Consider the following 22,779-nt stretch of genomic DNA (forward strand, 5'->3'; position numbering starts at 1 on the left):
TGAAAAATAATCTAAAATAGCTGTACACTTACTGAAGATAACAGAACTATTTTCAGTAAAATATAAGTCTTTAATTTGACTTCCAAATTTGTCATTTGTTCTGTAACTAAAATACAAACCAACAGTACTTATAGGGGTTGACTCCCCTATTTGGAAGGTGGAAGTCCATGCCAATCTGGCATTTGGCTTTGACCTGGGGGTTCCCTTCTACATGTGTTAGCACATTGTGGGTGGAACCCCTACAGCTCACTAAAATCTTGCTAAGCATGGTCTGTGGCCTACAGAAGATAAAGAGTTCTTCCGAGTTATAAGAATCGTCCCAGGTCACTAAAACATACCCAATACCTCCTTCGATATGGCATGGGGACATAACAGTATTGACACAATACCACGTTACTCAAGGGAACAAGGGTTTACCTGCTGTTGGTTTGGGTCAGCTTTGCAGAGGATTCTGGATGCTGATTTCCCTAAGAGAGGGGAGGATGAAGAAAACAAAGAGCCCGTCATTCTTAATCATTCACTTAAACTAAAACTGGGTAACCAATGCCCTCAACCTCCTGCTACTTGTCCATCAAGGAGCTTGAGGTACTAAACCAGCTGTTGTGCAGTCACCACATGACCGATAAAGAGCGCATCGAGTCTCCTGTGTCTTATATCTTGCAGGTAGTGGCGGTGAAGGTCGTTAAACGCTTCCACACACCAGCTTGTAGAACCTGTGCCACATAGTAGTTTCGTTTGAACGCCAGGGATGTAGCAATGCCCCTGACGTCGTGTGTGCTCTGGGTAGACGTGTTGGAGGAGGATCTGGATTCAGTGTGAAGTCAATGACCTTAAGAATCCAAGCTTAGATGGTGTTCTCAGTGATCCTCCTCTTGACCTTTCCCGTACTGATAAGGAGTGCTGGCACATGGGGGAGAGATGCTGATCTTAAAACTCCTTACTGAGCATAGTAGCAGTTGATCTGGGCCATCGGTTACAGAACACAGACTCGTTATCTGGAAGGAATAGAATCTAGGATCCGTTACCCCCGGATTTTGAGTCTTTGCAACAAACTCAGGGATGAAGCTGAAGCTTACCTCTCCCCATCCCCTTGAATGGGCGATGTCATACAAGAGACCATGAAATTCACTAACTCTTTTGGCTGAAGCCAAGGCAAGTAGAAACAACGTCTTCAAAGTGAGGTGGCGATCTGTTGCCTGGCGTAATGGTTCGTAGGGAGGATCCTTCAGGGACTGAAGGACCCGAACCACGTTCCATGGAGGAGGTCTCACTTCCGACTGGGGACAGGTAAGTTCATAACTTCCTATGAGGAGAGAAAGTTCTATCGAAGAGGAAATACCCACTCCTTTCCGCTTAAGGACGAGACTCAAGGCTGAGCAGTAACCTTTTACTGCCGTAACCGAGAGAAGCATTACCTCCCGTAGGTGCACAAGGAACTCCGCTATTGCTGGGATAATGGCATCGAGGGGAGAGATATCCCTTCTACGACACCAGCCACAAAAGACATTCCACTTTGCCAGGTAGACTGAAGCTGAAGATCTTCACAGGTGTCCAGACACCTGTTCCACAATTTGTTGCAAAAATCCTCTCTGAGTGAGGAGGTGCTGGATAGCCTCCAAGTGTGAAGTCTTGTGGAAGATGTTGGCATTTGGTTGTTTGAGTAGATTGTGTCGTGGAGAGAGCTCTCTTAGAAGCTCCGTTAGGACCTGCAGAAGGTCTGGGAACCAATCTGCGAGATGCCAAAGCAGAGCTATGAGGGTCGTTGAGAGATTAACCGCTGGTCTTGTTGAGTACTCTTCTCACCAGACAAAATGGGAGAAAGCCATAAACGTCCATGTTGTCCCACATTGCTGGAATGCATCTTGCCAGAGAGCACTGGGGTTCGGGACTGGGGAGCAGTACAAGGGGAGCCTGAAATTCAGGGACGTTGCGAACAGATCCAAATTCGGGGAACCTCAACAAAGTCAGAACTTTGTTGGCTACAAGACGATTCAAAGACCACTTGGAGCCCACTATTTGAGTTGCTCTGCTCAGATTGTCTGCGAGCACATTCCTTTTGCGGGGAAGGAAGCGAACTGAAAGCGAACTGATAGGGTCACCGAGTTGTCTTCTGCCCATCTCAGGATCTCTACTGCTAAATGGGATAGGGGCTGCGAAAAAGTACCAACTTTTTTGTTGATATAAGCGCCTATTGCGAACCAGACGGGCCAGGAATAATAGGTGCCCGAGGAGACATAACCACCTCTGGGCTGGGGTTTGTTCTCATCTGAGAAATGGTTTTGTAATAATCCTTAGCCTCAATACCCTGTCATCTAATGGGAAGACTTTGTGAAGGTCGGTGTCTGTTATCATTCCTATGTATACCAGTCATTTAGAAGGAAGCAGTGATGACTTCTTGAAGTTTAAGATGATCCCCAGATTTTGGCATAGCCTAAGAAATTTGTCTCTGTGTTGAAGAAGGGTTGCCGTCGAGTCTGCTACAATCAGTCAGTTGTCCAGATAGCGTATTATTATTACTTGCTAGGCTACAACCCTAGTAGGAAAAGCAGAATGCTATAAGCCCAGGGGCTCCAACAAGGAAAATAGCCCAGTGAGGAAAGGAAACAAGGAAAAATAAACTATCTTACAAACAGTAACAACATTGAAATAAATATTTCTTAAATAAAAAATAAAAACTTTCACAAAACCAGAGGAAGAGAAATAAGATAGAATAGTGTGGCTGAGTGTACCCCCAAGCAAGAGACCTCTAACCCAAGACAGTGAAAGACCATGGTACAGAGGCTATGGCACTACCCAAGACTAGAAAACAATGGTTTAATTTTGGAGTGTCCTCCTAGAAGAGCTGCAGACCATAGTTAAAGAGTCTCTTCTACCCTTAACAAGAGAAAGTAGCCACTGAACAATTACAGTGCAGTAGTTAACCCCTTGGGCAAAGAAGAATTGTTTGATAATCACAGTGTTGTCAGGTATATGAGGACAGAGGAGAATCTGTAAAGAATAGGCCAGACTATTTGGTGTATGCGTAGGCAAAGGGAAAGTGAACCGTAACCAGAAAGAAGGATCCAATGTAGTACTGTTTAGCCAGTCAAAGGATCCCACAACTCTCTAGCGGTAGTAGGAGACGAATGGCGATTCTATGAACCGAAGATGACACTATGGCGAACACTCGTGAAGGCCTGAGGTGCTGTGGAAAGACCGAAGCACAGCACCTTGAACTAGTCTTCTTTGTTGTCTAGAATGATTCTCAGATACTACCTTGAAGACGGATGGATTGGGATCTGGAATTATGCGTTCTTTAGGTCCAGTGTGAACATGAAGTCCTGTGTTCTTAACACTTGTCAGACCTTTCTGATGTTTCCATGGTGAACGGCATTTGTTTGACAAACATGTTCAGAGCTAAGAGGTCGATGACTGGTCTCCAGCCTCCAGATGCCTTTTTCACAAGAAAAAGTCGACTGAAGAAGCCTGGGGATTGCTAATGACCTCTTGGAGACCGCCCTTCTCCAACATGGTTTGGACTTCGGCCTGAAGGGCCAAACTCATTTGCAGATCCCTTTGTATAGGAGCTCGATGGAACTAGAGCTTTGGTCAGTGGAGGGAGAGATTAAGTGAATGGGACACGATACCCTGAATGAATCACGAAGATCGTCCAGGGTTTGGCCAGAAGCTGCATCCCCATCTGACAGCAGCGTTACAGGCAAGTGGCCAAGTGGGAGGATTGCCCATCCTAGCGGTTACAGCCTTGGCCCCCTTCCCTAGGATTCTTCGCGCCACAGGAGAACTTGGCAGGAAAGGGCTTCTTAGATACCTTGGGATGTATGGCTGAAGTCTTGCTTGTTGGTGGCTTCTGCTGTTTGTTCTGTGGAGGAGGAGGTGGTCTATAGGGCCAGGATGTCAAGGTACTATGGAGGAGGTGATTCTAAAGGTTGTCTCTCTCTCTCTCGTGAATGAGAGGTGATCACTCACAGGAGACTTGCATCGGACTTTGCTCCGCCCCCCGAAGGATTATCAGAGAGGAGGGGGCGCACAGTCCTCGGCAACGGCAGGAAGTGCAGAGGACTCCTCAGGGTCAAGAAAATCAATGCTGCGCGGGGCCAAAGGGTCTATCTCCGAGGCAACCATTCCGTACTCTGTTGAAGGAGCCGTAACAAAACCTCCTTTGAAGGAGAGCTGGACAATCCTAGGGGTGGCCACACCTAAAAAATATCAGAAAGAATCAAGGACTTCCCCGGGGGGAGAGGCAGGGCTGCTTCGCTAGGGGAAGCAGCACTATCTCTCAAGAACCGAGGTTGACCAAGAGTTAAGTGTCCTGTGCTACTGTTCGACGGTTCCCCCGGGGCCAAACAGGAGCTTTGGAGGAAGGTCAGGGGGTGGAAGAAGCAGCTCTGGATTTTTTCTGCTTCAAGGAAGACCCCAAAGGAGATGAATCCCTTTTAGCCTTCTTCTTCCGTCGATGCACAAACCTTTCGCACTGGGAAGTAGAGCACTCCTGACATTCAGCCCAAGTGTTATTACTCTCACACCGTTGACCTCTACAGGCAAGACACAAACGGTAAGGATCAGTGTCTATAAAGGACATAAAAGTCCTGCAAGAGCGGCCCTCAGGTCCTGGCCGGTCCGCATCGTTGGTAAGACGCACACACACACACTGTAAGAATAAGCAAAACAGACTAATAATGGCTGTCAAAAATCTGGAGAGGAGAAGAGCGGTAACAACCATTCTCCATCCGAGCCAAGAGCAAATTGAGTAACAAATACAGGTGTGTGAATGAGAGGGGGTAGCTACTACCCCCCAATCCCACTGCTAACTAGCAGGCGGGTGGCTAACCCTCACTAAAAATTTAATGGCTCATCTTTCAGCTTCACTAAAAGTAATACCCTTATAAATAGCATTGGCTTGTATTTTAGTTATGGAACAAAGTCCCATTTCACATGAAATCACAAATTATTAGTAATTTGTATTTTTCCTAACATACTTACCAAGAAACACTTTCTTAGGAGTTAGCTGGAACCTCCTCTCAACCAACCAGAGTTTTGTGAAGTTTACCCTACTCCCATTTTCTGTAATGGTAGGCCCAGTGGAAGGACACGTGCCCTGAGGGCAAACCCCAGGTAGGCCACATATGAGCTTGGGTCGTGATCTCCAGTAAGTTCTATGAAAGTAACAACACTAAAGATCAGTGAGGCACCCGGGGGAAGGAAGGGAGGGCCATGACCCGAAAGTGTTTCTCTGTAAGTGTGTTAGGAAAAATACAAATTACTAATAATTTGTGATTTGTTCCAACACAGAGACTTACCTCAAAACACTTTCTTAGGAGACTTACACTTTAGGAGGTGGGAGTGCCTCCCTGACAAAAGACCCAAACAACTGGAAAGTAGGATACACTACACAAAGAGCTCATTACCAGTGTAAAAAGTACTCACCCTACATAATTCTTTGATGATGTGCTTGACGAAGTATAGATATAAGGGGGTTGTGCAGGACTACTGTCTAAGACCTATGGCAAAACCATCTAAGGACTTCCTCGTACATTCCTTGAGGTAGTGCAAAGTGAACGTCGATTGGTTAGACCAAGTGCCTGCTCTAAGAATCTGAGCTACTGACATGTTCTTTTCAAAAGCTAGAGGGGTACTCATACCTCTAACGTCATGTGCCCGGGTCTTTCCTGGAACTGAAAGTCCTGCACTAGAATAAGCTTGAATGATGACTTGCCTGAGCCAGAAGGAAATGGTGTTTTGGAAATTTTCTTTTTCGTCGTACCCGTGGAGACAAAAAGATACTTTATACCTGGGCGGTGATCCGCCGTCCTCTTAGATATTTCCTTATAACTCTGACAGGACACAAATTCAAGTCACCTGATTATCTGATTTTGGAATTGGTGGAATAGAGAAACCCTCGAACCTAGGATCCCAACCGGATGGGTTTTGGGTTTTGGCGACAAACGAGGGGACAATTTAAAGGAGATATCTCTCCAACACCTTGAGTGTTCTACCACGTAGGACAACCCATGAATTTCTCTTACTCTCTTCGCTGACGCCAAAGCTAACAAGAAGACCGCCTTAAGCGTAAGATTCCTGTCCACTATATCCTTCAAAAGTTCGAAGGGAGGCTTACTAAGCCTATCTAGAACTCTAGCCGGGTCCCATTGCGGAACCCTAGGAGACGAGGGAGGACAGGACTGCTCAAAGCTCTTGATGAGCATCGAGATGTGTCTAGAAGAACCTAGATCTATTCCTTTCAAGAGAAAAACTTGTCCAAGGGCGGCACGTACCCCTTTACTGCTGGAATCGACATGCCCAACTCATCTCTGAGGTGAACGAGAAAGTCTGCGATGTCGGGTACCGATGCTTCTAAAGGCTTTATTTTCTTTGAAGCACACCATTTAGTAAAAGCTGCCCATTTTGCTTGGTAGACCCCTGTAGAGGACTGTCTCAGGTAAAGTGACATTCTAATCGCTGTCTTGGTCGAATACCCTTGTCTTTTCAGGAGGCTCTGGATAACCTCCAGGCGTGAAGACGAAGGGATTGAGGATTCTTGTGGAACCTCAGAAAGTGTGGCTGCCTCAGGAGGTCTGGTCTGTCTGGAAGAGGCCACGGAGGGAGAATAGCCAGACCTTTAGGTCTGCGAACCACTCTCTCTCCGGCCACCAAGGCACTACTAAAGTCATCTTTAGGTTGTTGGCTGTCCTTACTCTGTTGAGAACCTGCCTGATCAGGGCGAAAGGAGGAAAGACGTACACGTCCAGATTGTCCCACTTGTGCTGAAAGGCGTCCTCCAATGCCGCCTTTGGGTCTGGGACAGGAGAACAGAATACGGGAAGTTGCGCGTTAAGCCTTGTCGCGAAGAGATCCATTACCGGTGAACCCCACATTCGGATGATGAATCTTGCTACCTCGGGGTGAAGAGACCATTCTGTCCCTACTACTTGGCCTACCCTGCTGGGGCCATCGGCTAGAACGTTTTTCTTTCCTGGAATGAATCTCGCCGACAGTCTGACTTGTTCCGCTTTGCTCATTTCAGGACTTGCAAGGCGAGAACGCACAACTCCTTCGACTTCAATCCTCCTTCCTTCTTTATGTACGCCACTACTGTGTCATTGTCCGACATTATCACCATTGAGTTTCCCTTTAGAAATGGACTGAAGTATAGACAAGCTTCCTGAACAGCCCTCATCTCCAGAACATTGATGTGGAGAGACTTTTCTTTTTCCGTCCAACTGCCTCTCGCTGCTTTTCCTAGAAGATGGGTTCCCCACCCTTCTTTTGATGCGTCTGTGAAGAGCAGAAGCTCTGGAGGTCCGGAGGACAGTGGCATCCCTTTCAGAGTGTTCGCTCGATCTTGCCACCATTCCAGGGACTGTTTGGTCTCCCGTAGAACTGGAACAATCACGTCTGGGGAACTTCTCTGATCCCACCGATCTTATAAGTTCCACTGGATGCTCCTGAGTTTCTGTCTTCCTTGGGGGACCATCATCTCTAAGGACACTAGGTGTCCTACCAACCTCTGCCAATCCTTTGCTCTTCTGGGTTGACCCGCCAAGAAGGGACGGAGAACTGGGTCTAGATTGGTCAGCCTGTCTACTGATGGAAACGCCTTGACTAGTAAGGAATCCAGGACTATCTCCATGTACGTCATCTTGTTGGTTGGGGACAGATGAGACTTGTCCAGATTGATGGTGATGCCCAGAGTTTGCAAAGATGAAGAAGCTCTGCGCCTTGTTGCTTCAAGACTTCCTTTGAGGAAGAAAGGAGTAACCAGCCGTCCAGGTACCGAATTAGACGGATCCCCCGTTCGTGAGCCCAAACGGCGATCGTCGTAAAAATTCTCGTGAATACCTGGGGGGCTGTGGACAGGCCGAGGCATAGGGCTCTGAACTGCAAAATCTGGGCACCCCACTTCACCCGGAGATACTTCCTGCTTGTTGGATGAATTGGAATTTGGAAATAGGCATCCTTGAGGTCTATGGATATCATGAAATCTCCTTCCCTCAAGGACGCCATGACCGTTCTTGGGGTGTCCATCTTGAAATGTGTTTTCCGAATGAATTTGTTGAGGGCTGACAGGTCTATCACTGGTCTCTAACCTCCCGTTGTTTTCTCTACCAGGAAGAGTCGACTGTAGAACACCGGACCCGGAAGATGAACAGTCTCCATTGCTCCCTTCTCCAACATTGTGGAGACTTCTTCCTCCAAGGTTGCTCTCTTCAGGGGTCTTTGGGGGCCAACCACTCTGCCTGGCTTGCTGGAATCAAGGGAGGTGGAACTTCTAGAAAAGTGAGCCTGTAGTCCTCTTTCAAAACAGTTACCGTCCACGGTTCTGCCCCGTGGAGTTTCCATGCTTGCCAAAATTGTCTGAGGCATCCCCCTACCTGAGGCATGGGCAGGGGAGGGGGGCCTCCCACACTACCTTCTACGGGAGGAACGTCCTGAACGGCCTCTCCTGGCTGAAGAGAAGGAATTCCTATAGGTGGAAGGTGCTGAATTGGTTCCCCTTCGGGAGGGATTCGCTGACTGAGCCCACTGCGATGTCGAAGGTACTCTCCTCACTTGAGTTGGGGAAGACCGAGAACTAGCAGGCGCCTCGGATACAGGCCTTCTAAATACAGGTCTCCTCTCCAATTGAGCCTTCGGCAAGATGGTATCTTTCTTCCTAGCCAGTTTCTCCCCAACTTCTTGGAAAGGTCCTTCAGGACCGAGTCTCTTCTCCTCAAGACCCAGTTCGCAGATAATGCCAAGGCCTGGACCGTGAGAAACTTAAGGGCACGGCAGCCCGATCCGACCAATTCCTTTAGGGCTTCTCGCATGGTAGGATCCAAAGAGTCCGTCGGGATCTGGGTACGTACTAAAGTAGTAGCCCACCAGTCCAACCATGGGGCAACATTCACGAGATCCTTGGACATCTCCTCCATCATGATGGACTCGGATTGTGAAAGGAAAATGGGCGCGGCAGACGCCCTGTCTTCCGGGGCACCTTGCCCTAACACTTCTAGGACGTCCTCTAGCTTGCTAGCCCCATGTGGACGTCCGTCTAAAGCACAATACTTGCTTTGTTATTTCAGGCCCTGTAGCAGTTTGGCCAAACTGTGACCTTTGGAGGTGTCCCTATTGCGGGTGACCACCTTATCAATATGGGCGCACCCCAACTTTACATCCCTCACCTCGGGAAGAGCCAAAGATGACTTCTTCTGGACGGGCTCCTCCATAATCCTGTCAAGGCCAGAGCGCCAGTCATCTTCTTCCTGAGGTAGTGGCTCCTCAATTTATTGTGACTCCTTATAAGGAGATCACCCTCCTATAAGCGGAGTCCTCCGGCGCTCCAAGATCCGCGTCCGCATCCACGTCCTCCGTCCGGCGATGGGGTGTAGATTCATCACGGGAACCTCCGCTCTGACGGGACCCGCGGCTAAGACCTTCTGGAGAGACGGGCGCCTTTGTCACTTTCCGAGCCTTTGATAATGGGACGGGCTCCTCCGTGGAGGAGTTCGACGGAGGGATCCGTGCACGTGTAGAGTCAACATGGGCACCTCCGCTCTGACGAGTCTCGAGGTAAGCCTTTCAGGAGAGACGGGTGCCTCCGTCATTTTTCGAGTCTTCGACAAGGGGACGGGCACCTCCGTGGAGGTGTTCGACGGAGGGATCCGTGCCCGACGATAACCTCCACGGGCTGACTCGTCGAGGCTGCCCCCGGAGAGCCTCACCACAGAGCCCGTGACTGTAGTCAGGTCTTTGAGCTTACTCTGGACGGGAATTGCCGTGGTGGCGAGGTCCTCCGTCCTACAGGTGGAGTCCTCCGTTAGGACGGGCATTGCCGTGGTGGCGAGGGTCTCTGTCCTATAGGCGGAGTCCTCCATTAGGACGGGCATTGCCGTGGTGGCGAGGGCCTCCGTCCTATAAGCGGAGTCCTCCGTTGGTACGCCCTCAGAGTCGCAGACCACGTCATCCGTCCGGGGTTGATGAGCTGTACCGACGGGCGCCTCCGCACTAGGTTGTGGACTGAGGATGGGCACTGCCGTGGAGGCGAGAGCTTCCGTCCTTTGTTGTCTTTCTTCGAGGGGGACGAGGCTTCCGTGGGCTTGCCAGACGGAGGAAGCCGTCCCTGTCGATCGCTCGTATGAGCTGACTCGACGAGGCTGCCCGCCGAAACGGCGACTCCCTCCACTGGTCGGGAAGAGTCGTCTATTTCGCGGCCTTACGCCTATCTGACGAGGACCTTGGGTCCTTACGAGGGTCAATCTGTGGCTGGCAGAGGCCCTTCTAGGAGGACTGTCTCTGTACACCAAAGCTGCTCCTCCTGAGCTTCTTCCTCGGGGACCTTGATAGTCTCCTCCCATGTCGCGATCTGGAACAGGACCTGGAATGAGATCGCCTGCTCCTGGAACCGCCGACGGTGAGTCTTCCTTCTCTAGGGTGCCTTCAGCTGCGGAGGTACCTGAAAAACATGCCCAAGAAGCGGGCGAAGAGACAGGGACATTTTTTACTCCACAAGGGAAAATCAGACGAGACGTGACTCGCGAGCACCAGGGCACCGTCTCCAAGACACCTACTAACTTCACCTTCAGGCCCACCACTTGCCTGGAAAGAATCTGCTAACCCACTATCATGAAGAACAGACTCCTGGGGAAGAGCCACCGGCTTCTTCCCCGCAACGGACTTACCACGTCCCCTACTCTGGGTAGGGGAAGGTGGTAGGGAAACTCTGACGTTCCTCCTGGAGACATCAAGGGCGAAGAGGTGCTAGCCTTCTTGGGCGACCTCTAGGAAGACTTCTTATTCTTGGTACCGAAGCGTACCCACTGCACCTCTGCCCCTGCACGACGAGCACAAGACTAACAAGCACAAGGGAAAACACAAAGGAATATACTGTAAAAGCACAAAGGAATATATTGTAAAAGCACAAAGCACAAGGTAAAAGCACTAAGCACGAGGGAGAGCACAACGGGCCATGCGGTAACCACAAGGTACACGAGTCGGGGACACTAGGGTCGCACTGAGATAAGAGGAGCGTCGAGATGATATCACGACGCGACCAGAGAACTTACTGGAGATCACGACCCAAGCTCATATGTGGCCTACCTGGGGTTTGCCCTCAGGGCACGTGTCCTTCCGCTAGGCCTACCATTACAGAAAATGGGAGTAGGGCAAACTACACAAAACTCTGGTCGGTTGAGAGGAGGTTCCAGCTAACTCCTAAGAAAGTGTTTCGAGGTAAGTCTCTGTGTTGGAACAAATAAATATTAGGTTATTGCAAATGTCTTACTTACAGTATTAAATGATACAATATTGTTTTGTTACAGTATTTTACAGTATACGTATCTGACATTTTTTATTTCAGTTGGATTTAAGTTTGTATCTCTAAATGTTTGTAAGTCGAGGATCTCTTGTATACACAGAAAAATGAAGAAAGTTGAAGATGTACAGTACTGTACCTGGAATTCCAGTCCTCCTGGATTTACATTTTCGGACTGAATATATAGTAATCGAAGTTGGGATGGAGTGCCACTATCCATTTGAAGCAGTTGAAAACCAGTGCATTTCAGTGCTTTTGCCATGAGTCCCTGCAGTTTCTTGTTGAGGCATTTATCAACGAAAAATAACTCTTCAGGGACGGAAAGGGCACACTGCAAAGAGAGAACGTGAAAACATTTTAGAAGAATACTGTACTGGGTAATAGCATTAAGCATTACACTACTCCCTTAAGAAATGAGTAATGGAAAAAACTAGATACTAAAACAAGGAGAAAATAATACAGCACACACGAGAACTGTAGAATATAACAATGAAAAAAACCTTCAGACAGTCCTGTAAAAGCTTTAAAATTTAGACCTGTTGAATTAATAAATCAATTAGCAAGTAATAATAATAATCTATTAACCAAGGCACTTCCTCCAATTTTGGGGGGTAACTGACATCAAACAATGGAACAAAAGGGAAGCTTTCCTCCTTCCGCTCCTCTCAGCCTGACGAGGGATTCAGCCGAGTTTGGCTGGTAATGATAGGGTGCCACAGCCCACCCTTCCCCCGTTATCCACCGCAAATGAAGTTTCATACAGTGAATCTCCAACTGCTGCTACCTCCGCTGTCCCGAAGGCAACCGGAGGAAGCAGCAGGGGCTACCAGAACTGTCACAATTGGTCGCCATTCATTCCTATTTCTAGCACGCTCTCTTGCCTCTCTCACATCTATCCTCCTATCACCCAGAGCTTCCTTCACTCCATCCATCCACCCTAACCTTGGCTTTCCTCTTGCACTTCTCCCACCAACTCTTGCATTCATCACCTTCTTTAGCAGACAACCACTTTCCATTCTCTCAACAAGGCCAAACCAACTCAACACATTCACATCCAATCTAGCTGCTAAATCATTTCATACACCCGTTGTCACCCTCACTTCTTCGTTCCTAACCCTATCTAATCGAGATACACCAGCCATACGCCTCAGACACATCTCAAATACATTTAATTTCTGTTTCTCCTTCAATTATAATAATATTAATCAACTGTTTGCAGTAAGCAGCTATGTACAGCTCTGGACACAGCAGTGTGATTGCCTAGCATTTGTATGACAGCAGATCGAAAACTGTTTACTGGGGAGGACACTGCTGTACTTGGGCACCACAGTGGGGTGTTGGGCTTGCCCCTCTGACATTTTGGTAAGCATCTATTCTGATGAAACTGGAACTGAAACCAGAAACCTTTAACCCTTATAGAAGATGACATTGAAGAAAATATTTACATTAAAATTAAAACCTATCATGTAGCTCTGTGAGAGAGGCCATTCTATTCTGAATAACTCTGTGAGAGAGGATAGATTAAAGTCTGTCATGAAGCTCTGTGAGAGAGGCTATTCTATTCTGAATAACCCTGTGAGAGAGGCCATTCTATTCTGAATAACTCTGTGAGAGGGGACATTCTATTCTAAATAACTCTGTGAGAGAGGATAGATTAAAGTCTGTCATGAAGCTCTGTGACAGAGGCTATTCTATTCTGAATAACTCTGTGAGAGAGGACATTCTATTCTGAATAACTCTGTGAGAGAGGACATTCTATTCTGAATAACTGTGAGAGAGGATAGATTAGTCTGTCATGAGGCTCTGTGAGAGAGGCTATTCTATTCTGAGTAACCATGTGAGAGAGGACATTTTATTCTGAATAACACTGTGAAAGAGGCCATTCTATTCAGAACAACTCTGTGAAAGAGGACATTCTATTCTGAATAACACTGTGAGAGAGGATATTCTATTCTGAATAACAGTGAGAATGATATTCTATTCTGAATAACTCTGTGAGCGGACACTCTCTTCTGAATAACTTTGTGAGAGAGGCAATTCTATTCTGAATAACTCAGAGAGGACATTCTATTCTGAATAACTCCGTGAGAGAGGACATTCTATTCTGAATAATTCAGTGAAAGAGGACATTCTATTCTGAATAACTGCAGTCTTCATAAATAAAGAAAACAAGGGAAAATACCATTTGGATGTACACCTTCATAAGTATTTTTTGACTTCACAGGACCGTAAAGTTAACTACTGTAGTTAGTTTTGCCTCGGAAAAAGTTTCTCATTAATCTGCTTACTGTCAAACACATCAGCCAAAAGAGTTACTAACTTTAAGTTAAGTGACTATTAATAATGCTGTTATTAATATTAGCATTTGCCGTATCATATCTCTCTCTCTCTCTCTCCTATTACACTTAAAACCTATAGAGTATGTATTTCAAATGTAATATGTACAGTACTGTACAGCCTGGCAAAGCCCCAGGGCCAGACAACATCCCATTGGAGCTCCTCACTCACGGTGGCCCCGGGTTGAGGAACCGTTTGATGCTCCTTATACTGAAAATATGGGACACCAAGACCCTCCCCAGTGACTTCCGCAATGCAAACATCATTACCATCTTCAAGAAGGGAGACAGGGAGAACTGTAACAACTACCGGGGAATATCACTACTAAGCATCGCGAGTAAGATTTTCGCTCGGATTCTCCTTGACCGCCTCCTTATTCTCGCAGAAGACGTCCTGCCAGAGTCCCAGTGTGGCTTTCGACATTCCCGCGGGACCATAGACATGATCTTCTGCGCGCGACAACTACAAGAGAAGAGCCTCGAACAACAACAGCCCATAATGTTCATCTTCTGGGATTTGAAAAAGGCCTTCGACAAAGTACCTCGACCTGCCATGTGGGCTGTCCTCAAAAGATATGGCTGCCCACCCGATTTTGTCAAGCTGGTGCGTGCCCTCCATGACGGAATGGTTGGGAGAGTCTGCCACCAGAACTCTCTTTCAGGCCCATTCCCCATCAACGGCGGCCTGAAGCAGGGCAGTGTTCTGGCCCCAACGTGTTTCTCGCTATACACCGCAGCAATGCTTAACGAGATTCCCCCAGACACACCCTCAGTCGACCTACGTTTCCGCATGGATGGAGGCGTTTTCAACCTCGCTAGACTTCGCGCCAGAACCAAGACCACCTTGTGTGCAGTGCGAGAACTGCAGTATGCTGACGACAATGCCACCCCAGGTCAGACGGCAGAGGACCTGCAGTCGTTAGCTGATGCATACAACTCTGCCTACGAACGTTTTGGGATGCAAGTCAACACAGACAAAACCAAGACCCTCGTCCAACATCCACCAGGACTGATGCTCCCGAACTTCAATACCACAGTGAATGACCAACCGTTAGAACAGGTGGACCAGTTCTCCTACCTAGGGAGCATCCTAACATCAGCTCCAACAAGCAAAAAGGACGTGGAGAACAGGATCAGGGCAGCCCACTCCGCCTTTGGCCGACTCAACTGCCATGTATTTAACAACCACGCACTGATAATGACCACCAAAATAATGGTGTTCAGGGCAGTAGTCCTCTCCATGCTCCTGTATGCATGTGAAACATGGATGCTATATAGAAGCGATATTAAAAACCTGGAACGCTTCCAACAAATGAAACTGAGGCAGATCTTGAAAATCCCCTGGGAGAGCCACACCACCAACATTGAAGTCTTAGAACGTGCCTCGCTGACCAGCGTGGAGGCCACCATCATCCACCACCGCCTCCGCTGGATAGGACACGTGCATAGGATGGATCCATCTAGGCTCCCAAAGAAAATATTCTACGGAGAACTGACCCAGGGCACCAGACCACGAGGAGCCCCGAAAATGCGCTATAAAGATCAACTAAAGCGCACCCTAGCTCTAACTGACATCGATCCTTCCTCATGGGAAGAAACAGCCAGGGACAGGAAAACCTGGAGGAGTACAGTACACCATGGCACCGTGGACTTCGAGGAGAGGAGGAGACAAAATGAGGAGGCTAGGAGGAGAAGAAGGAGAGAGCTATTAGAACAGCCCCGCCCACCACATACCCTCCCCTGTGAACACTGTCCGCGACTCTTCCACCACAGACTAGGACTTAACAGCCACATCAGGCATAAGCACCCACCCCAAAGATAGGAGGCTGATGGCTAACGACAGAACCCAATACTAGGACACAAGTGGGCGCCGACGACGACGATGTACAGTACTGTACAGGTCAGTACCTGTACTTCACATGGAAGCTTATATATGCACTATTAAATAGTTACCGTATTTCCCGTGTGATAAGACGCTACAAGTGGTAAGACGCACCCTTAAATTAGCGTATGTGGTTTGTATAGAATGATAGCAGGTGGATTTCAAATTTTAAGAAGCTTTATATGAAATACCTCTTCAAGAGATGTTTCAAAATCATTGTACATTTTTATATTTAATATGTTTTAAGGAAACGTATGTCACTTTACATGGGTAAAATCCTACCAACGTAGAGTCTCTTGGACGAATTTACGCCATAGGGCGAGACATTGCTGTACGCTTACACTGCTGGAAAATAATCAAATATAGCAAATACCCGTTAGAATACACACAGAAGAACAAGATGTCATTGATATCAGGAAAAACAATAAGTAAAAAAAAAAGCCTCGAAAATTAGGCGAAGAAAACAATACGTAACAATGGTACTTTACACTCCACAAAGAAGTGGTAACTCAAGAACCTACCTCTTGAATTTAACTAATATCCAGCTTGTACCATAATAACAAAGATAAAACCCCGGAATACAGACAGATGGAACCATGTGAAAATAAGAGTACAATTGAGGCATTCACAATAATAAGGAGCAAGGATCTCCAGGGGGCCGAGTGGAAAAATCAAAATCACAAGAGAAATGCATTTGAAAATTGGCAATTTTCCAACACTCCTATCATGGTGATTTATGAACAAATTTATAAAAGTTTTCCAGTCTACGCATATGCATGTATCCTTTTTAATCTATCTATATACCAAGGCATTTCCCCCAATTTTGGGGGTTAGTGAACATCAAACAAATAAAAAAAAATGATATTTTAATTATAAAATAAATTTTTGAATATACTTACCCGGTGAATATATAATAGCTGCTACTCAGCGGCTCGACAGAAAACACACTCAAAAAACTCGCGAGCGATCGCTATGAAGATTGCGGGTGTGCCCACCAGCGCCAACTATCGGCCAGATACCACTCTTGCATGTAAACAAACCCTTCAATTCTTCTCGTCCCGCTGCGTCTCTATTGGGGAGGAAGGGAGGGCCTTTAATTTATATATTCACCGGGTAAGTATATTCAAAAATTTATTTTATAATTAAAATATCATTTTTAAATATTTAACTTAGCCGGTGAATATATAATAGCTGATTCACACCCAGAGTTAATTAAGTTTACAGCGTATAAGCTAAGAGTTTTTGACAGTTATCAATATAACAAAACCAAAATATATAGGTACCTGGTAAGGAAGTTGACTTAGACGATTACTCTGCCTTGTAAGTCTGTCTTCCTCACGAAGCCCAGCGATCCTCTTAGGATGCTGAAAGACTCCCAGGAGCTGAAGTATAAAGGGTTGCAACCCATACTAACAGGACCTCATCAAACCCCTAATCTGGGCGCTCTCAAGAAATGACTTTGACCACCCGCCAAATCAACAAGGATGCGAAAGGCTTCTTAGCCTTCCGTACAGCCCAAAAAACAATATTAAAAAACATTTCAAGAGACAGATTAAAAAGGATATTGGAATTAGGGTAATGTAGTGGTAGAACCCTCACCCACTACTGCACTCGCTGCAACGAATGGACCCAGTGTGTAGTAGTCCTCGTAAAGAGTCTGGACATCTTTTAAGTAAAATGACGCGAACACTGACTTGCTTCTCCAAAAAGTCGCGTCCATAATACTTTGCAGAGATTTATTTTGCTTGAAGGCCACGGAGGTTGCTATAGCTCTAACTTCGTGCGTCTTAACCTTAAGCAAACATCGGTCTTTCTCATTCAAGTGAGAATGAGCTTCTCGTATTAAAAAATCTGATAAAATATGACAAAGCATTCTTTGACATAGGCAATGATGGTTTCTTAACTGAGCACCATAATGCCTCAGATTTACCTCGTAATGACTTAGTACGAGCTAAATAGAACTTAAGAGCTCTAACAGGACATAATACTCTTTCCAGTTCGTTGCCTACGATCTCTGATAAGCAAGGAATATCAAAAGATTTAGGCCAAGGACGAGAAGGCAGTTCATTTTTTGGCCAGGAAACCAAGTTGAAGTGAACAAGTGGCTTTTTCTGTAGAAAAAACCGATGTTCTTACTGAAGGCATGAAGTTCACTGACCCTTTTAGCCGAAGCCAAGCACACTAGGAAAAGTGTCTTGAGGGTGAGATCCTTCAGGGAGGCTGAATGTAATGGCTCAAACCTGTCTGACATGAGGAACCTTATGACCACGTCTAAGTTCCATCCAGGAGTTGCCAAACGACGTTCCTTAGAGGTCTCGAAAGACTTAAGGAGATCTTGGAGATCTTTATTGTTGGAAAGATCTAAGCCTCTATGTCGAAAGACCGAAGCCAACATGCTCCTGTAGCCCTTAATCGTGGGAGCTGAAAGGGAGCGAACCTTTCTCAGATGTAAAAGAAAATCTGCGATTTGGGCTACAGAGGTACTGGACGAGGACACAGATGCTGACTTGCACCAGTCTCAAAAGACTTCCCACTTCGACTGGTATACTCTAATGGTAGAAGCTCTCCTCGCTCTTGCAATCGCACTGGCTGCCTCCTTCGAAAAGCCTCGAGCTCTTGAGAGTCTTTCGATAGTCTGAAGGAAGTCAGACGAAGAGCGGGGAGGCTTTGATGGACATTCTTTACGTGGGGCTGACGTAACAGATCTACCCTTAGAGGAAGACTTCTTGGAAAGTCTACCAGCCATTGAAGTACCTCGGTGAACCACTCTCTCGCGGGCCAGAGGGGAGCAACCAACGTCAACCTTGTCCCTTCGTGAGAGGCGAACTTCTGCAGTACCTTGTTGACTATCTTGAATGGTGGGAATGCATATAAGTCCAGAAGAGACCAATCCAGTAGAAACGCGTCTATGTGGATTGCTTCTGTATCTAGGACTGGAGAGCAATAGATTGGTAACCTTTTGGTCAACGAGGAGGCAAAGAGGTCTATGGTGGGTTAACCCCAAGTAGCCCAAAGACTCTTGCCCACGTCCTTGTGGAGGGTCCATTCCGTGGGTATCACCTGACCCCTCCGACTGAGACAGTCTGCCAAGACGTTCAAGTCCCCCTGGATGAATCTCGTCAACAGGGAGATGCCTCGATTTCTTGACCATAAGAGAAGGTCCCTTCCGATCTCGAGCAGCGTGAAGGAGTGTGTGCCTCCTTGCTTGGAGATGTACGCCAAAGTTGTGGTGTTGTCTGAGTTGACCTCTACCACTTAGTTTCGAAGAAGCTTTCGAATATCATCAAGGCCAAGTGGACTGCTAATAGCTCCTTGCCGTTGATGTGCATGCTCTTCTGACTTGAGGTCCACAGACCCGAGCATTCCCGACCGTCCAGGGTCGCACCCCAACCCAAATCCGACGCGTCTGAGAACAACACATGGTTTGGGTTCTTGACTGCTAGGGATAGTCCCTCTCTCAGACTGATATTGCTGTCCCACCATTTCAGGCATGCCTTTACTGGTTCGGAGACTGGGAATGATACAGTCTCTAACGTCTTGTCCTAGTTCCAGTGAGAGGCTAGATGGAACCGGAGAGGCAGAAGGTGTAGTCTCCCTAGTGAGACAAACTGCTCCAGGGATGAGAGAGTCCCTACGAGACTGTTCCAACTCCTGACTGAACAAACGTTTTCTTTTCAGCATTAGTTGGACTTCGAGCAGGGCTTGTTCTATTCGGTGGCAGACGGAAAAGCCCGAAAAAAACTGGACTGCGAATCTCCATCCCCAAATATAGAATAATCTGGGATGGGATCAGTTGGGACTTTTAGGTTGATCAAAAGTCCCAACTCCCTGGCCAGACTCAACGTCCAATGTAGATCCTGCAGACAGCGAAGACTGGACGATGCTCTGAGAAGCCAGTCATCCAAGTACAGGGAGGCTCGGATCCCCGATAGATGGAGGGATTTTGCCACATTCCTCATGAGCCTCGTAAACACGAGAGGAGCAGGACTGAGGGCAAAGCACAGGGCTCGAAACTGGTACCCCACATTCCTGTAAGCAAACCTCAGAAACGGTTGGGAATCCGGGTGTATAGGAATGTGGAAGTATGCCTCCTGAAGGTCGAGAGAGACCATCCAGTCGCCTTCCATAAATGCTGTCAAGACAGCCTGGTAGACTTCATCGTGAAGTTTGTCTTGACAATGAACACATTGAGCGCACTTGCCTCTTACGTACTCCTGCAGTGAACATGGCTGCCAGATCATTGGAGCCATCCCTGAGGGACTTGTTCCTGCAGAGAACGTGGCTGTCAGATCATTGGAGCCATCCCTGAAAGCCTTGTTTATGCATGACATAATTGTACAGCAAAACTTCAAACGCTCGAAAATAGCTCTGAAGTCGACCATAAAATCTTGGAGCGTCTCATGGCCAGGCGTCAGGGAGAGTCTATGAGGTTTGAGAAGTCTATCTGGGCAGAGGCAGGAACTCCCAAGCCGAGAACTTCTCTCGTGTCATATCAGACTCTCGCTCTATAAGCCAGTTTAAAAGAAGGGAAAGCAAAGGCTGTATCCCCCAAACTCCTCCTGGTGATAAACCAGTCGCCTAGCAAACGTAAAGCTTTCTTAGAAGAGCGAGAGAGCACTAGCTTATAAAACAACGGCTTCGAAGTAGCTAGGCCTAGTGTAAACTCTGACGTTTAGGCGAACGAGGAGCAGCAGTTACAAAAAGATCCGGACAAAGATCCTTAAAAATCAGCATGATTTATTTAAAGTCCATAGAGGGCTAAGCAGCTTTAGGCTCCTCTCCGTCTGACAGAGTCCTCAAGGGAATATCAGTAGGAGGGGGAACAGCAACTTCCTCATCTGAAGGAACCTTGTCCGACAATAGCAGAGTCTCAAGCAAGGGAGAGACCTACCGTGGTGGCAATGCTTTACAAGCAGAGTCCACACGCACTGGTGCATTAGTAGCAGACCAGGACGCAACGTCTTGTAACTGCTTAACAGTCTGTGAACTGTCAACAACAACAGGTGCGGGAGGACGCTCGGCGTCCACTCGAGACTGTTTTGACTGCCTAGTCTGAGCAGTCAAAACAACTCTAGACTGCGGTAGTTGACGCTCAGCGTCAAAACAAGTCAACTCCGCTGGTTGGCGAACGTCCTGAACGTCAACAGGAGCATTAGGAAGCGGCCTAACGTCCAAATGCGGCTGAAAATCAACATGTGACCGCATCGAGTGAGGCTCTACATATCGTGACTGACGTGACTTAGCTACGCCAACGTCAACAGGACGCACAAAGGTTCGTTTGGGCGGCTGAAGGCCAGGATCTCGATGAGATAAACGGCTAGGATCAACGTGAACCTTATCGGCAGAAAAGTCTTCCATAAGAGAGGCAAGCTTATTCTGCATGTCTTGCCGTACAACCCATTTAGGATCAACGGGAATGGTTGCGGTAAGAGACGAGGTTAACGTCTGTGACCGCAAAACCTTGCCTACAAAAAGACTCTCGGAGCGTGTGTTACGCTTTTGTTTAGGCGGCGAGCAGTCTTCCGATGACTGCATAGGGTCAGAGCTGTCCTAATAGTTAAAACCAGGACGCTGGACCTGTCCTGAAAGGACTGACTTTCGCTTAAAGGGCCTCGAAACCTTGTTCCACGGTTTCTTATGCGAAAAGCCTTCGGATGACGAGGAGAAAATCGTCTCTCTCGCCTTATGGTAGGGGTGATCTTGGTGAGATACGCCTGATACCATAGAGGGAACGTCTGTTCGCTGATCAAGGCCTCTCGAACCCATAAGTCGTACGACATTACTTCTCCCCTGGGCTTGGGAGCTTGCAAGAGGTCTCGGACTAGGCGAACGACAGGCACGAACAGACGAACCCTCGGTCGCAACACTGATAACACTTTGCGCAATATCACTTTATCACTACGATTTTCTGTTTTGCACTTATTTCACTGAAATCGAATTTTTTAACAATTCACATTAGGTATGAATAAAACTGATTTCTACCTGAAGCACGCAATTCTACCCTCATCAAAAGGTTATAATTGCGAAATCAGTTGTATAATGTAAGCACATTAATACAAGCAAAAAACAGTAAACATATTTTAAGATAAAAAGATCAGTGGCTGGGAAAGAGACTAAACACTAGTTCATTCAAAACTATGTTTTCAATCTCTCACCGTACAGTGCCTTGGGACGAGAATAAAAACTAAAAACGTTTTATCCTTTCTACCGTACAGTGCCTTGGGACGAGAATAAAAACTAAAAACGTTTTATCCTTTCTCCCCGTACAGAGACTAGGGACGAGAGTAACTCGAGAACAACGTTACTCGCTTGGGACGAGAATAAAGATCGGAACGTTCTCTCTCCTCTCTCTCTCTCCGTCTCTATCTCTCTCTCTCTCTCTCTCTCTCTCTCTTGATTTCGCACCGAAGAGAAGAGCCCACTTACGTTTCGTCAATAAACAGGTTATTTGACCAAAGGAAAAAACTGAAAGGTTTTTCAATTAAAAAGTTCCTTTAAAATAGAATTTAAAACATTTAAGCTTTGAAAGAAGAATGAACAAAACGTCAGAATCGATTTACTCTTTCTGCAAAGTGAAACCGTGATACTCTCTCTCTCTATCGTAACGATAGAGCGCAAACTGCGTAGCATAAATAAACTAAACGTTAGTTCATCTTTCAAACAGTACGAAGACTATTCAAAGAAAATCTTTCATAAAATATCTACTAAAAAAAATTCATTTAATAAGTTTTAAATCATTAGCTCTGTAAAAGTTATTTACGATTGAAAGGGCTCAACGTTGTTTAACTTCGGTTTCCAAGTTAGGACTGCCTACTCTCAGGAAAGGTCGCATATAAACAAATCATTAAAATTTATCTTGATGTTTATTATAAATGGAAAGCTAATCGAAGAGGCCTAATAAAGGCGGTTGAGATATAAAATATATAGAGGAAAATCTATAATCAATTTATAACGTGATAAGATAATTGCTAAAAGCCTAAAACACACTTCCGTACTAAGGGAAGGGTCGGCCATTTAAAAGTCAAAGAAAGTCCAAAAAACAATCCAAAGTCATCAAAAATTAAATCTATCCAAAAAAGAGTTCAAGATTTAAGTTGAAGATAAAACACCTGCACTGCGAAAGCTCAAACCAAAATGAAGTACTTCACCAAATATGTTGAGAAAACTCCAGGTTCTACAGCGAGTAATGATACGTCTTGTCGTCAAGGTCGACAGAGAAGAATTGAATGGTTTGTTTACATGCAAGAGTGGTATCTGGCCGATAGTTGGCGCTG

General features: G+C 46.6%; 1 protein-coding gene across 2 annotated transcripts in view; it reads right to left on the minus strand.

Annotated features, from left to right (window-relative positions):
* The window catches only part of LOC137627921 (uncharacterized), a 71,916-nt gene that overhangs the window by 37,859 nt on the left and 11,278 nt on the right, over nucleotides 1–22,779 (minus strand). For both annotated transcript variants that reach the window (XM_068359375.1, XM_068359374.1), the window contains exon 4: nucleotides 11,427–11,618. In XM_068359375.1, coding sequence (XP_068215476.1) covers nucleotides 11,427–11,618 — 192 coding nt within the window. The remainder of the gene's footprint in view (nucleotides 1–11,426; nucleotides 11,619–22,779) is intronic.

Source organism: Palaemon carinicauda, chromosome 35, assembly GCF_036898095.1.
Source record: "Palaemon carinicauda isolate YSFRI2023 chromosome 35, ASM3689809v2, whole genome shotgun sequence".
Taxonomy (NCBI): Eukaryota; Metazoa; Arthropoda; class Malacostraca; order Decapoda; family Palaemonidae; genus Palaemon; species Palaemon carinicauda.